Source organism: Garra rufa, chromosome 19 (assembly GCF_049309525.1).
Source record: "Garra rufa chromosome 19, GarRuf1.0, whole genome shotgun sequence".
Taxonomy (NCBI): domain Eukaryota; kingdom Metazoa; phylum Chordata; class Actinopteri; order Cypriniformes; family Cyprinidae; genus Garra; species Garra rufa.
In genome coordinates, this window is record NC_133379.1 from 37,474,391 (window position 1) to 37,491,622 (window position 17,232).

General features: G+C 33.4%; 3 protein-coding genes across 3 annotated transcripts in view; all 3 read right to left on the bottom strand.

Annotated features, from left to right (window-relative positions):
- LOC141291866 (urokinase plasminogen activator surface receptor-like) overlaps positions 1–1,257 on the bottom strand; it is a 3,515-nt gene extending 2,258 nt beyond the window's left edge. The window contains exons 1-2 of the mRNA XM_073823880.1: positions 1,207–1,257; positions 998–1,114 (exon numbers count right to left, since the gene is read on the bottom strand). Of these exons, the coding sequence (XP_073679981.1) occupies positions 998–1,114; positions 1,207–1,255 (166 nt within the window). The 5' untranslated portion in view covers positions 1,256–1,257. The remainder of the gene's footprint in view (positions 1–997; positions 1,115–1,206) is intronic.
- A 3,799-nt stretch (positions 1,258–5,056) lies between these two features.
- Positions 5,057–6,544, bottom strand: LOC141292140 (uncharacterized). Its single transcript, XM_073824090.1, has 4 exons — positions 6,445–6,544; positions 5,964–6,095; positions 5,705–5,815; positions 5,057–5,526 (listed from the first exon to the last, which is right to left on the bottom strand). The coding sequence occupies exons 1-4, from the start codon at positions 6,530–6,532 to the stop codon at positions 5,156–5,158; spliced, it is 702 nt and encodes a 233-aa protein (XP_073680191.1). The 5' UTR covers positions 6,533–6,544; the 3' UTR covers positions 5,057–5,155.
- Positions 6,545–13,442: 6,898 nt separating this feature from the next.
- On the bottom strand, positions 13,443–15,322 carry LOC141292091 (phospholipase A2 inhibitor CNF-like). Its single transcript, XM_073824052.1, has 5 exons — positions 15,274–15,322; positions 15,072–15,191; positions 14,697–14,828; positions 14,120–14,230; positions 13,443–13,976 (listed from the first exon to the last, which is right to left on the bottom strand). Exons 1-5 carry the CDS (start codon positions 15,320–15,322, stop codon positions 13,792–13,794), a joined length of 597 nt encoding a protein of 198 aa, XP_073680153.1. The 3' UTR covers positions 13,443–13,791.
- Between the last annotated feature and the right edge of the window lie 1,910 nt (positions 15,323–17,232).

Sequence of the window (17,232 nt, forward strand, 5' to 3'; positions counted from 1 at the left end):
GGGATAACATGGATAATTTCACATGGTTTAGTGAAAGATTTTTGCCCATCTTTTGCAAAATCCAGGTGGCTGCAGAGCTCCACTATTTGCTATTTGCTATTTGACCACCTGAAAGATATTTTTTCACACGTTTTTTCAGTTGAATTCATGTCAGACCAAAAGTTTGGACACACCTGAATCAGAAGGTGTGTCCAAACTTTTGGTCTGTAGTACTGTACAAGAGGAACGTTTGAGGTTAAAAATGATATAAATTATCGATTTGTTTCGCAAATTACAGATCGTTTCGTTAGATAAGACCCTTCTTCCTCGGCTGGGATTGTTTAGAGCCATTTAAAGCTGCATTTAAACTGCATTTTGGAAGTTAAAACTTGGGGGCACCACTGAGGTTCACTATATGGAGATAATTTTCTTATGACTGAAGAAAAAAAAGACATGAACATCTTGGATGATACGGGGTGAGTACTGTCTTTACATTTTTGTTCTGGAAGTGAACTTCTCCTTTAAGATTGTGTGTTGAGCCGTGTATGAGTAGAAAGTGAAAGTAAGTAGGCCTAGCAGACGCTCAAGTTGTGTCTTGTTAAGTTGCTACTTACTTTTACTTTCATTTGCGGCAGCTTGCGCGTTCGTTTTCTGAAGAGATACTCAGCGACTCTATGCGTGTTGCATTAGTTTCGGAGAGCAAAGGTTTTTTTACGATCGGATTGTTACCAAGTGTAAAATGTTGCCTATAAATATGTCAAATCAGCAACAATGAGAGCTTAAAATTAAAAGTAAAAAGTCTTTCTGACAATGTGGCATATTTAGAGAAAATACAAAATTGAGGCTTTTTTAGTTTAAAACTTTTTTGTTAATACAAATTTCATTGCATTGTGCAAAATTAAACATCAAAAAACTATATAAATAATTCTTTAATTGCATTTGTTACATGGGTAAATTATAGCAGCTTGTCCATCAGTCAGAAATCATAAGTAATTTCAATACATCATATTTGACTTACCAATTTCTAATACCACTGTTGAACTCACACAGTTAACTGCGTTATAGGGACACATCCCCAGTTTTTTAATACAAACCCCCATCACATCCACGCACTCATAACAGTAGAGAGCATGTCCTGTATTAATAAAAAATGAAAGTTATGTTAAGTGAGACATCCATGATCTGTATTTGTACTCTATAACATTAAAAACACATTTGTCTTTGTACCTGCAGTGAAAAGAATGAACAGAAGAAAAAGTGAGACTTGCAGATCCATCTTTGATCCTGAAAGCTGAATGAAATAAAGTGTCTGTTTCACCACTCACTTTATAGCTTCTGAGAAGGGGAGGGTCTTTATGGGAAAATGTCAGTTTAACAGAAAGACAACAAAATAATTAAACGCAAAATAATTATAGATACTTTATGAATTGAAAAACTTAAGCTTGCATAATTTACTCTTCACTTAATGAGAAAGTTTATTAAGGGAATGAATTTCTGTTAGTAGGGGGTGCATCGGTGTATTTAAAAAAAAAGGACAAAATATTCCACAAGTAAATTGTCATTTTCAATGATTTTGGGTGAACTATCCCTTAACCACAAACTGTCAAAGTTCTTAAGAAGTAACATAATTTTTGTTTTAGATTTAAACACATTAGCTTTCAGCTGGTCAAATGTGTTGTTTTTTTCTGTTCCACCAACAAAACAAGCATAAAAAAATGAAAAATGTACTGGTGATTTTCTGCCCGCACAATGTACATTAATTGCACAGACATTTCCATTTACCCTTAAACACAACGCAAAAAATACGCAAACTTCAAAATACAGATTTTTTTTTCTTCATAGTAACCGCCAAAAAACAGGAAACTGACATAGGTCAAGTCTGCTTTAATTCAGCAAGGAGGGCTTGACAAGAGATTTAACTATGCATTTTTTTTTTACAAACCTTTTGACTACACAGTTAGCCAGTTAGGTTTAAGTATACTGTACTGTACACTTAACTTACCTATACTGGGTGGTAAAAATGGCAAAGAAGGAACTTTGTTTATAGGAAGTTATTAAAAAAAAAAACACGGCCAAGATTAGTTATTCTATTTTCACTTCAGTATCCTGTATTGCTTTAACTAGCAGAAAATATATTCAGTTTTGACGAGAATGCTTCCGTGGTCAACAGAACAATCAGTACAACATTTAAACTCATGTTCCCCAAAGCTTTTAAAGCTTTTGCAATGCAGACATGCATGGACATGTGAATGTGGTCGGGATATGGGATGTGTCAACGGTTTTTTGGGCTATCAGTAAGTCAGAAAAAACAAACAAAATACTTCTTGTAAGTCCCTTGAGCATGTGCCAAAAAATTGTATATGCAAAGAGTTCCAGCATTTTGGCTATCTTGTTATCTAATTTGAATACAACACAATTATGAAAGAAAAGCAAAGCAAAACAAAACATTGAGCTGTAGTCTTCAGCAATTGTTCCATGTCAACAAATACAAGGTGTTGTTTTTCTTATAAATTATGCTAAATTCAGTTTTAAAATTTAAACGACTGTTTCAACATTGTGCAACAGTTGGAGGGAAAAAACAAGTTGGAAGTACAAAGTAAATTGTGTTGTTAAGTAATAATATATCATTAATGCAGCAACATGTCTACTTGGATGGTCTTTTACAGGGCTGGCCAAAGAGAAAGAGAAGAAAGGTTATTAATTTATTCATTCATTCGTTCATTTATCGTATTATTACTAGTCCCCTTAAGATGTCACTTGCTTACATTACAGGAAGGAGTGCTATGGGCAAGAAGAAACAGTGGAATGTTGCAGTAGTGTAAACATCTTAAATTAACTAATTTGTAAGAGAGGATATAAAATGGAGAAGGGTATATGACATTCTGATCCACACCCGATCGGTGGCAGTAATATAGTTTACATTCTATTTTTTATTTTAACCTTAAAAAAAAGTATTAAATGCTTGAGCTCTTTAAAGCAGGATGGATTCCGATTGACTGTCAGTGTTCATCAGCTCTGACAGTGATTCCAAAAATATCGTCCCTCTGTGCCATTTATCCAGTTGTGATGTGGACTTTTGAACAATTTTAAAACCTGCAATCTCTGTAAGACTTGAAGCCCACTTAAAGGAGTAGTTCACTTCCAGAACAAAAATTAACAGATAATGTAGTTGTCATCCAAGATGTTCATGTCTTTTTTCAGTCGTAAAGAAATTATGTTTGTTGAGGAAAACATTTCAGGATATTTCTCCATATAGTGGACTTCTATGGTGCCTTCGAGTTTGAAGTTCCAAAATGCAGCTTCAAAGGACACTAAATGATCCCAGCCAAGGAATAAGGATCTTATCTGGAGAAACGATCCGTCATTTTCTAAAAGAAAGTAAAACTTATATACTTTTTAACCTCAAATGCTCGTTTTCACTCTTAAAAATAAAGGTGCTTTACGATGTCATATAAGAACCCTTTTTGTCTAAATGGTTCCGTAGGGAACCTTTAACATCTGAAGAATTATTTGTGGCAAAAGAAGGTTCTTCAGATTGTAGAAAGGTAACAAAGAGATGGTTCTTTAAAGAACCTTTGACTGAATAGTTCTCTGCGTAACCGAAAATGGTTCTTCTATGGCATCGCTGTGAAGAACCTTTTAAAGTACCTTTATTTTTAAGAGTGTTGTCTAGCTCTGCGTGGACTCTGTGTAATCCAAGTCAGTACAGTTAGGGTATGTCGAAAAACTCCCATCTCATTTTCTCCTCCAACAATTCATATTGGTCATATCTTACGTAAAGTCAATTATGGAATTAATGTTTTATATCGATCTCGTAACTGCTTCACTTATAGTGTGCGCAGGAAACTCGCTTCTCAACTTATACTTCCGATTTTTGACTATTGTGATGTTGTTTACCAAAATTCTGTAAAATCAGAACTTTCCCAGACTGTGCAGATTTGTCCTTGGATGCCCTTTTCTCACTCATCATTGCACAATGTATTATGCCCTGAATTGGCCATCTTTAAATATAAGAAGACAAATGCACTGGTTTCAACTAATATTCAAATGTATCCACTACAATTACCCGCTTTATTTAAAACAGTATTTTGTTCCTATTACTTCAAATTATCATTTGAGGCACTCTGTTCAGCTTTATTTTTCTGTCCCCCGAGCCAAGAAGACAGTTGGCAAAAGAGCTTTTATGTTCAAAGCCACTTTAGATTGGAATAACTTACCTTCCGATATTAGATCCATCACTTCATTTGGGATGTTTAAGCATACCTTGTCTTCTTACTTTGTGATTGACTGCTCTTGTAATGTATGATGCTGACACAATGTGAATATATTCAATCTCAAATGTATGTCTGCCAATTTGATCTAATGGTTGTAAAGTTCGGTATATTTCGGTTAATATTATTGTATTTTTTTTGTTTGTTTGTTTGTTTTTTTGTGTGTGTGTTTGTGGTCTGTATGTATTTGTTTTTCCAATATGTATAATTGTACTCTTGTTTATTTTATTACTGTTCTTTTGTGATGGTCGTGATGTATTTTAGGACCCCCTTGAAAACGAGATGATGCATCTCAAGGGGTTTATCCTAATTAAATAAATTTGAACTAACTTTAAAATCGTCCCACATGGCTGTTTTACCTTTTTTTTTTTTTTTTGTAAAGGGCGTTTGACCTTGTTTGCGCATTCACTTTTTAAACAGTGGGTCGGTACTTCTGCAGCGATTTATTTTATTTTATTCGTTTAGAGCCCGTTGAAGTTGCATTTAAACTGCATTTTAGAAGTTCAAACTCAAGGGTACCATAGCATAATTTCTTTATGACTAAAGAAAGAAAGACATGAACATCTTGTATGACAATAGGGTGAGTACATTATCTGTAAATTTTTATTCTGGAAGTGAACTACTTCTTTAAGTCTGCAGAGGGCCCAATTGGTTAAGAACCACTAATGTAATCAATAACGTACCTCGATGTTCAGGTGTATCGATCATAAACATAATCATTGTAAAATACTTTTTAAAAATTCTTTATTATTTTCTCACATTACATCTGTTAATTTCTCAAAATGCATGAATAAAATTGGCTTGCATTATATGAGTCCTCTGTGGTAGCATTCTGAAGACTTATATCTGTACAAAAAGAAATACAAGCTCTAAATTCTATTCTTGAATATGAAGAGCTGCTGGATTCAGTGCAGCGGGATGAAGAAGAGCAGAGGACAGCAGAGGAACAGGAAGCTCTGAGTGACACTCTGAGCACCGTTATAGGTGTCACTGTTAGCAGCTTTATTCTTGAAGCTCTGTTTGGCTCTGTTTGCATCATTATACTTGACATCCTTGGCATTGTTATTCAAAAAGCTCTGAGTGACACTCTGGATGAAGCTCTGTGTGACAGTTTCATCACCTTTATACATGAAGCTCTGGATGGCATGCTTATTACTGTTGCACAGGTTCCCCTGACAACATGAGATGCCCTTAACATGACCAACTGATGTGGCAGAATCACAAATGGCCTTAGAGGCACAGCCTTTTACAACTTTTGACTGGCCATCCCAAGTTCCTGATGAAAAAAAAAAAGAATAAATACAAAAATAAAGGTTTAGCAGTCTTAGTTGGTACATGAGTTGGCCAATTGTATATGTGAACTCTATCAGAAGTTTCAAATATAAGATCCGTTAATAATGAAGAGGCACAAATAATAACTTATTATAAATTTTCTTCCTTTAGCAGATTCTCACCTGTTGCTGTAATGCAGCGGTCTTCACTCCCTGAACAGTGCAATATCTGTGAGCAGCTGTATCCATCACAATAGTAACATTTCTTTCCATTGGAGATCATATTACTGTGATCTACAGGAGGAAACAATTGTTACGAATATAACATATGTAATGCTACAGTTCTTCATATTTTTCCCTGATTGAATGTCATATGGAAGTAACAAAAATGATGTTGACTTAAAAGAAGAGTAATTTGCACTTTGTCTGTAAAGTCTAATACCTGGAGCATCGTCGACGTTACACATGTATGTGTTACAGCAGGAAGAAGACATCTTTACATTGCCAAAGTTCAGGGACCCAGTTGCACAGTCATTAGAACAACCTCTGACATTAACATTGGATCTAAAGTTGCCTGAAAACATGAATGATACAAGAAAAATGAGTTCAACTACAATTTTTTTCACAGAAAATTTGTTTAGAAATATGTAGAAAGAATTAGTGAGAGGTGTAAATCTCTGACAATGTGTCAATTTTAGATTAAAAAAAAATGAGCACTTTTCTTATTTCAAACATTTTTGTTAATACACATTTTATTGTTACTGTAGCAATCTGTAGACAAAACTGAGATATATTTTGTGATTGCAAATTCCACCAGGAAAATTTGTGACAAATTGCATTTTCACTGGCGCAGCACCAGCGAATTATAGCAGCATTTCCATTAGTCAAAAATAATCATAAAATTTCCATCATATTGGACTTACCAATTTGTATCACAACTGCTGTACTCATACACTCAGAAGCGCCAAAGGGACATATCACCTGTTTTTCTACACAAGAATCCGAACCCATGCACTCATAACAGTAGAGAGAGTGTCCTTTGGTATTACAAAAAAGAAAGTTATAAAGCAAGACATCCAATATTTGTACTCAGTACGATTAGAAACACTATTTGTCTTTGTACCTGCAGTGAAAAGAGTGAACAGAAGAAAAAATGAGATTTGCAGATCCATCTTTGATCAGGAGGTGAATGAAATAAAGCACCTGTTTTAGCGCTCATCTTATAGCTTCTGAAAAGGGGAGGGTCTTTATGGGAAATGGCAGTTTAACAGAAAGTACTTGTCATTTAATGAGAAAGAGAAGTTTATTATTTTTTATCTTTGTACGGGATGTATATCAACCTGCTAACGGTTAATAAAATAAGAACAAAAGTATATATAATTTGGGTAAACTATCTCTTTAACCACAAGCTGTCAAAGTACTTAAGTAGATTTGGACACATAGGTTAAATTTTCTGTTCCAACAAATAGACCAGCATCAAAAAAAAAAAAAAATCTGTTAAAAACGGGTAATTTTCTGCCAGGACAGACATATCCGATAACCCTAAAACACAACGCAATAAAGGGAGTGCAAAATACAAAATACAGGTAAAACACCTGTAAAAAAAGAAGAAGAAGAAACTCTATAGGTCAAGGCTGCTTTAATTCAGCAAGGGACAGAGGGCTTGACTAAACAGATTTAACTGTGTTTTTACAAACTTTTAAACCAGACAGTTAGCTGTTAAGGTTTTAGGTATAGCCTATATACTAGGGGGCAATAATGGCAAAGAAGGATCTTTGATCATGGGAAGTTATTAAAAAAACAGGCAAAGATTATTTCCCATTCTAATTTCACTTTAGTATCCCATATTACTGCAACTATATTGTTACTACTATATATATTGTTATTGTTTCTAGTTAGAGTTCTGTGGGGAAAAAATGCTTGTTCGTGTCTATTCATGTAAAACAATTAAAAGAATTGTTATCTGTTTTTAACTTTTTTATCTATTCGGTTTTGATGAGAAGGCTTCCGTAGTCAAAAGAAAAATCAGTACATTTAAACTCATGTTTTCCACGGTTGTTAAAGCTTTTTCATTGCAGAAAGCGGACATGTGAATGTGGTCGGGATGTGGGATGTGTGGGCATCAGTGAGTCAGAAAAAAAAATAAAAAAATTACTTCATGTCTCATGAGCATGTGCCAAAAAATTTATGTGCAAAGAGTTCCAACATTTTGGTTCTTGTTATCTAATTTAAAATGTGCATCCAAATGACAAAAATGCTTACAATTTTAGTTGCTGGCTGAGCTATTGTTTGTCACCTCTGACCATATGTAGATTTTCTAAAGCAATGTATGTCTGATAAATGGCATAACATTACAGAGACATATATAACACAGATACATCACAGTATGTGTTTGTGGATTATGTGTGCATTTATAATGTCGAAGTTTTTCATTTATTTGAAGATCAGATTCATGCAACCGTGAGAAGCAGACTACACAGAGGCATTAGAATATGTCTAAAACGAGGAGGCAAAGTCCCCTCTGTGGGTTTGGGGTTTTCAGGTGTATTTTCCATTTCCACTTCATGTTTACAGTTTCTAGGCTAAATGCAAATAGCATATGGAACAACATTTATCTTAATATTTACATGTTTTTATATTTTTTATATCATCTTAATATTTATATCTTAATACATTTATATTAACATGCAAACAATAGTTACTCAACTTCTTGACATCCATGATGTTCATGTCTTTCTTTCTTCAGTCGATAAAAAAATTGTTTTTCAAGGAAAACATTTCAGGATTTCCCTCCATGTAGTGGACGTCTACGGTAACTGCCAGTTTGAACTTTCAAAATGCAGTTTAAATGCAGCTTCAAAGAGCTCTAAACAATCGAGGAAGAAGGGTCTTATATATACAAACTATCTGTCATTTTCTAAACAAATTGACAATTTATATACTTTTTAACCTCAAATGCTCATCTTGTCTAGCTCTGTGTGAACTCTGTATTCCGGTTCTAGACAGTATGTCGAAAAAGTCCCATCTCATTTTCTTCTCCAACTTCAAAATCGTCATACATCTCTGCAGAAGTACCGACCCAGTGTTTACAAAGTAAACGTAAACGTGCAAAGATCAATCACCCTTTCCAAAAAAAGGTAAAACAGCAATGTAAGATGATTTTTTGAATTTGGAGAACTCAAAAAACAATTTCTTATTGACTGAAGAAAGAAAGACATGAACATCTTATTATTAAAAATAGTCACTTCGTCTTATTAAATTTAGGTTTGTTTATATATTTATATAGTTTCAAACTTAAATGCAAAACAAGAATTTTTGTACGAAGTTGTTAGTAGTTATAACAACTGAAGAGTCTGTAACTCACTCAAGTCCCTTTAGTTCAGTTAGACTCAAGGGAAGCAAGAGAGATGCTACTTCTATGTCTGTCACAGACATGTTTGTGGTTTCTCATGACAAATTTCCTGTTAGGTTATGTGGGTTTTGTGTGCATGTGTGTGCATGCAATGAGAAATGGTCATTGTTTCATGGTCAAGTACTGTATGCATCTACACCAGCAACCCTCTAATGTGAACCAGTTTGAAAAACTGCATTTTTTATGTTATGTGATGAGTACTATGAGTTTTGGATATTTACCAGCTTGTAGTAAGGCAATTAAAAACCTGTAATGAAAATTACCACATTCACTTGAATTTAATGTAAATTTAACAATTCAATGTAAATTTACAACAATGTTTCTATTACTAATTTTCATCCTGGAAATAATAATAATGATAAATGAACATGATTAATAAAATTACATGACTACAACACAATTATGAAAGCAAAACAAGGCAAAACATTGAGCTGTAGTCTTCAGTGCGAGTTTTATGTCAGCAAATACAAATGTTTTTCTCTGCTGCCACCTGCTGCTAATTATGCTAAAAATGTAAACTTCTATGTCAAAAGTTTACATACACCTTGTTGAATCAGAAAATGAATGTTATTTTTTATTTATATTGACCTGAAGTAATAGTTGTTCATGAGTCCCTTGTTTGTCCTGAACAGATAAACTGCCCACTGTTCTTCAAAAAAATCTTTCAGGTCCCAGAAATTCTTTGGTTTTTCCGCATTTTTGTGTATTTGAACCCTTTCCAACAATGATTGTATGATTTTGAGATCCATCTTTTCAAACTGAGGACAACTGAGGAACTCATATGCAACTATTACAGAAGATTCAAACACTCACTGATGCTCCAAAAGGAAACACAATGCATTAAACCTTACGCGGTTCACTGGGTATTTCGAATGACGTTTGCTCAAATTAAAAAAAAATGTTCCCTTTGTCCAAATGGTATGAGACTTTGTACGGTGGTCAACACTATCTTTATTAATGTTTTTACTCCTCATGTATACAGTTTTTGGAGGATTTAGGACCTTTTTTTAAATATATATAAATTAATAAATACATAGCTATTTTTATAGTTTTTTTTTACAAAAACAGTTTTTTTTTTTTTTAATTCACTTTATAAAAACCAACATGTCTAACTTTCATTCATGGGGATAACATGGATAATTTCACATAGTTTGGTGTAAGATTTTTGATCCTCTATTTGCTATTTGACCACCTGAAAGATATCTTTTCACAAGTTTTTTTATATCTACATATTATGAAACACACAGGACTACATTTGGAGGCCATAAAACTGCTCTCTTATAATTTGTCAAATAAAAAAAAAACATTTGCTGTTGTTGCATTCTTACAGTATGTTCATGCCGTGTACTGCTACTCAATATGTAATAGAACTGATTTTGTTTCAGTACAAAAAATGCTTAACTTTGACAAAAAAATATTTTTTATTGTTATAATTGTGATTTCATAATATATAGACATGAACTCAACTGCAAAAACTTAAAAAAGATATCTTATTGGTCAAATAGCAATTAGTAAATAGTAGTGCTCTGCAGCCATCTAGTGGTAAAAGTTATATTATTTTTTTACTTTTAAAACTACATTTTCCAAAAAATGGGCAAAAATCTTACACTAAACCATATCAATTTATCCATGTTATTCCCATGAATGAAAGTTTAAAATGTCGGTATTTTATAAAGTGAATTTTACATAAAAAGCTGTTTTTGCATATAAACCTATTATAAATATATACTTATTTAATAAGTTGTATATATATTTAAAACATAGCATAAATTCTACGAAAACTGCACAAATGTGGATTAAAAACATTAATAAACAGAAAAAATGCATTTTCTTTCTTATTTTTTTTTTTAACTATTATTTTGTTACAAAATTTAAGTTTTGTTGCCTGGGATCTAGAGACCCCAAAGACCATGAGTGTGATTCCAAAACGAAGACTGTAAGGGTTAAGAGCTCAGGGGGGTGAACACTTTATAAATTTAAAGATCTGGGTAAATATAATTTATTTTGTCTTCTGGAAAACATTTAAATATCTTCTGTAGCTTCTGAAGGGCAGTACTAAATGAAAAAATCTGATATTTAGGCAAAATAAGAAAAATGTATCTTCATTCTGCTGAAAAATTTTCACCCCCAGCTCTTGCTTCATGCATCATTTTTCCTTCTGAAGCATCAGTGAGCATTTGAACTTTCTATAATAGTTGCAAATGAGTTCCTCAGTTGTCCTCAGTGTGAAAAGATGGATATTTTATAAAATATAAAATGTTTCTCATTATTATAAATTAACAATAGATCCTAAACTATCAAAATTAGTTGCTATTTTCTTTTAAGATATAATAATCAACACTCAAACACAAACTGAGTTGTACATAGAAATTTATTTTTGCATAAGGCTGTTCAGTACAGTGTGTCTCATTGTAGAATGTGAAGAGCTGCTAGATTCAGTGCAGCAGGATGAAGGAGAGCAGAGAACAGCAGAGGAACAGGAAGCTTTGTGTGACACTCAGAGCACCATTACACAGGTTCCCTGAACAACATGAGATGCCATTAACACTACTAACTGATGTTGTGGCATCACAAATAGAACTTGAGACACACCCTTTTACAACTGTTGTCTGGCCTCCAAAACTCCCTGATGAAAAGGCAGAAAACGCAGGTTAGTCTAAGCTGGAACTTTAAGTGATCTGTATATGTCTAACAAACAAAAATAATGACAATGATCTTTCTTTTCCAGATGCTCACCTGTTGCTTTAATGCAGCGGTCTTCACTCCCTGAACAGCTCATTATGTTTAAACAGCTGTGCCCATCACATGTGTAACATGTCTTTCCATTGGGGACATTAGAGCTGAGATCTACATAAGTAAACAATTTTATTTTATTTTCTGTACAAACACAACATCTAATGAAACAAATAGTTTTTTCTCCTAAATGAATGCCATATGGAGGTAAAATGGATGCTGACTTTAAAGAGGACAGTCATTTGCACATTACCATCAAAGTTTAATACCTGAAGCATCTTTGGCATTACAAAGGTCTGTGTCACAGCAGGAATAAGATGTCTTTACAACACCGAAGTTCATGGACCCATTTAGACAGTCAGGAGCACAATTTTTAATACTCACTTGAGAACTAATGTCACCTTAAAAACATAAATGATACAGGAGAGAGCAGTGCTGTAGAAAGCAATTAAAAACAATTATATGCATCATCTCACGCATTTTCTCATTTTGAACAATTGTCAATACAAAAATTCCAACATCAGTGAATTATAGCATCTTCATCAGTCAAATATAAAAAAATCATGTTGGACTTACCAATTTGTGTTAGTGCTGTTAAACTCATGCACTTGGAAAATCCACTGAGACACATCCTCTGTTGTTGTTCACAAGAACTCGTCAGACCCGTACACTCATAACAGCTCAGAGAGTGTCCTTTAGTAATAAAACAGAGGGACTTAGAGAGAGACATCAATTATTTCTGTACACAATTAAAAATTCAAGCTATTTGTCTTTGTACCTGCAGTGAAAATAACAAACAGAAGAAAAACTGAGATTTGTAGATCCATCTTTGATCAGGAGCTGAATGAAATAACATGTCTGTTTCAATGCTCATTTTATAGCCTATCAGAAGGGGAGGGTCTTTACATGAAAATGAATGTTTAACAGAATCTTGGAATAGAAAGACCTAAGCCATTATAAGCCATTATAAAACAATAGAATTGGTCACACTAAGTATACTCCACAATGTTAAAAAATAGTTTGCTGTGCTTTTCCCTGAAAATAATGCACACCATTAGAACGTTCGACAGCCAATCAGATTCAAGCATTCAAAGGCCCTGTAGTATAGTCAGTCTCACAGCATTTCGAATGGCATTGGTCTTTGGCTTCCATGGAGGATTTTTTTTTTTTTTTTACCCATTTAAATTTTTGGTTTGTGGTTTACATAGTTTCTGGGTTGCATGCTATGATATTTCTAAATATTTTTAAAATGAACATTGCTTCAAAAATAACTCATAATACAGCAAGAAGCGTATCTATTGTATCTTTATGTATTTCTTTGGTAACAATTTACAGTATGGTTCAATTTGTTAACATTAGTTCACTACATTTTTTGTGAAATAGCAAATCTAAATCTAAAGTTGTATCTGTTATTATTATTTCATAGTTATTATTTTATAGTGTTCTCATAGTTCACATTTTCTATTGCCACTTCTTTGTCTTCATGACATGAGAACACATTTTTGAAAATTCTTGTGTCAAATACAGAATCAGAATGTATGATAAGCTATATTTCCTCATCTCATCATCAGTTATTTTCTTGTGTTATAGGTTCGCTGTGGCATTGAAATGGGTGGAAATTGTTTTTCCTTTATCTTTTGGGACTTTTTACCAAGTACTAGGGCATAACAATTAAGTTTTAAGTGAAGTCACATTTATTTATATAGCTATTTATACAATACATTTTTTTTTTTTTTTTTTCAAAACAGCTTCATGGTAATAAACAGAAATGTAACTACTAATATTCAAAAATTTTCAATTATGAAACAAATTCAATTGTAGCTGTAAAGCAGATTTACAAAAGATTTACAAAGTTCATTATTTATGAAGTTATGAAAATCAGTTCAGCTATGAGCAGCTCTACAGAAGATAATAGTGTCATTATTCTATTCAGTCTAGTTCAGTGTGGATTTATCTCAGTTCAATTACAGCTTCATATACTTTAAACCCAAAAACAAGGTGATGCAATATTTTATTTGTATCCAATATACATTGAGTCCATTACTTTAGATCGCCAAATCAAGTACAGGGAAAAATACAGTACAGTACAGTGTGTCTCATTGTAGAATGTGAAGAGCTGCTGGATTCAGTGCAGCAGGATGAAGGAGATCAGAGAACAGCAGAGGAACAGGAAGCTCTGAGTGATGTTCTCAGCAACGTTACACAGATTCCCTGAACAGCATGAGAAGCCCTCACCATGAATAGATATTAGGGGTTCACAATAACTTTTAGAGACACAGCCTTTTAAAAACTCCTGGCTGAAATTCCTTACTGAAAAGAGAGAGAGCAAATGTTAGTCTAAGCTTGCAACTGGAACAGTATAGGTGATCTGCCGTTCTTTTTTTATGTTTAAAATGAATGATGGAGAGACACAAAACAATAACTAGCATTTTATTTCTTTTCTAATTTCTTACCTGGTAATGTAAAGCAGTGGTCTTCACTCCCTGAACAGCTCACTGTGTTCAAACAATTCTCTTCATCACAGTAGTAGCATTTCTTTCCATTGGGAGTGTTAGTGCTCGGATCTAGAAGAGGAATACTAGGTGTTTATTTATCTTATTTTTCATACAAAAAATGACATCTAATGAAACAAACACTCTTTTAGCTCATGCCATCCAATCAATTCCTGGTAGAAAATCAAGTCCACTCTGCATTTTAAGTCTTGACTGAATGTCATTTGGATGTAAAATAAGTGTTTACTTCAAAGTCTGTGTAAAACAATATTAAATGTGTGGTCTAAGTTTGTCACACCATAGAAAATTGTGTTATACCACCCAGCCAAATTTGAATTATCAAAATTGAAAAAAAGACTGAAAGACTGAAATTGTTTAACGGTCTAACTCCACAATAAAGTACTCCATAGTTCACGGCCTTTGTAACATGTTTCAGCAATGCATTTCTACCATTTATAATGTGTTTAGTAACCATTCTCAGAATTGACTTTGCACAGACTTTAAAGATCATTTGGATATGGTCAGTAAAGTGCAATACCTGGACCATCTTGGACATTACAAAGGTCAGTGTTACAGCAGGAAGAAGATGTCTTTAAAAATCCGAAGTTCATGGACCCACTTTCACAGTAATCAGTACAATTTTTAAAATTCACAATAAAACTAGTTTGACCTAAAAAAAAATAAAAGAATAATAAAGAAAACACCAGTACAACTGCACATTATTTTAATGCAAATATGTCAAAGTAGAAAGCAGCAGTGAGTGTTAAAAGCAAACAATCTTTATGATAATGTAATTTTTCAAGAGTTCAGAAATTTTTTTTTTGTTAATAAAAATTATATTGTAAATAAGAAAAAATAAAAATAGCAGAAATCTATATAGAATATTCTGTGATTGCAATTGCAAATTCCTTACCAAATTTATATACTGTTGTTGCACTCAAGCACTGGGAAAATCCACTGGGGCATGTTATCTCATTTTGATCCACACAAGAACCTGTCATATTCCAGCAATCGTAACAGCTGAGCGAGTCTCCTTTAGTAGTAAAACAGAGAGACATCGATGTTATGCATTTAGCATAATAACATCAATAAACAAACACTATTTGTCTTTGTACCTGCAGTGAAAAGAACGAACAGAAGAAAAACTGAGATTTGCAGATCCATCTTTGATCAGGAGGTGAATGAAATAAAGTGTCTGTTACAGCCCTCGTTTTATAGCTTTTCAGGAGGGGAGGGTCTTTATGAGTAAATGAAAGATTAACAGAAGTAAACAAGAATGAATAGGTCTAATTAACCCAGTCAGCAATAATGACAAGACATAAAATAACATTTTGTCATGTTACTCTACACATTATAGTCTAGTCTGCAATGTGAAGAAATTAACTTTGATTCTGTTTCTGGGAGTCCACATTTATCGCAATTAACTGTTTCGTGCTTCCTTATTTTATATAAACTTTGATGTAGAATTTGTATGCCCAGTCAGCAGTCTTGTCATTGACGCACCCTTCTTCCCGTTATAGTTCTTCTTTCCATCCTATATTTCTTTGTATATTATACAAATGCTTCCTTTGTTTCTTTGTCCCATATGCTCTGCTACCTCTTTTTCCTTTCAAAACCATTATCCCCTTTATTTCTGCTTTACTCATCTCTTCCCTGATGCTCATATTAGGATCCTGTAATGTCTCCTTTGTCTGTCTATCAGCTTCCTCATTACCTTTTACTCTGGCATGCAATGGAACCCATAAAAAAAGCAAAAATGCGTAGGGTTTATGCTATGTAATTTCTGAAAAATCTTGCCTCGCTGAGGATACGCCACTTGCTAAAACTTTCCAGAGCTGACTGGAAATCTGTAAATATCACATTTATTTACAATGCAAAAACTTTTATCAAATAGGCTACTTTATTTTTGTACTTTTTAAAAAAAATCATTGCAAAACAATCTATTTATTAATTAATCAGTTTTGCTCTCAAAGTATGTTTACAGTTTGTTAATTAATTTAGACTCTTTTTTTTTTACAAAGTCTCGAAAAGAAAAACGAACATTAGACAACCAAACAAGAATATTTCCTAGTTGCATCCTCTTGCACAGCACTAACACGCTATAAAGCGGGAACTTACGCCACGTTATTTTCTTTTATGCGGGTGGGACTTTCAGTTTGTTAGCCACTATAGGGAAATAAGGATAAGAATAACAATGTGCTGTAAATGGCAAAACTCTTTGCACGACAAACCATAATTTAGATAATACATTAAAATAATATAGTATGACACACCAATTTGCAAAAAATAGCTGGACGCGAATGAGACCGGAAGGCCAAAGCAAACGCTCCACTAATGTCCTGCTCAAACTCACCGGTAAACCAAATCTCGTGCATATCACGCTCTGACATAAAGTTTCTCTGCTAGGCCTAAGTGTGTTTTTCCTGTTTATAATGAATATCTTGAATAAATTTAAGCAGCAGTCCAATAAGTTATGTTTGAGGTGACGTTCAACATGTACTTTTTAAAGTTCATTTTACTAATTTGAATGTGTTGAATTAAAATGATTAATTTAAAGGGGTCATCGGATGCAAAACTCACTTTTACATAGAAATTACAGAAATGTCTAACAGTGTATGCTTCTATGTTCGTGCGAATCATTCGTGATGCAGCACAGCAGAAGTGAGTATTAAGGGTTTTTTATGCATATTAGCAAATTGTCTTTCTTTATAATGTGCTAATTAGCAAGTTTCACAGCTAAATGCGGCTAAATTGAGCTAAATTCAGCTCCTTCCATGGCAGAGAGGGATTGGGGTGAGCGGAGCTCATTAGCATTTAAAAAAACATGCAACAGAATAGCTCGCTCTTAAAAGGGATTTTGACAAGGTAAAAAGACGGATTTTTACACTACAATTGAGAAATTTTAACCAAAGTATGTTATAGACTTCTCATTAAGACCCTAAAGAATCATATCAAACTGTGGAAAATGGGCATCCGATGACCCCTTTAAAAATTTGTCTTGTTTTTGAAGCCACTTTTGGCAAACCTTTCTAAAAAACAATTGGACTTAACAAATAATTATTTAGTGGCTTTAA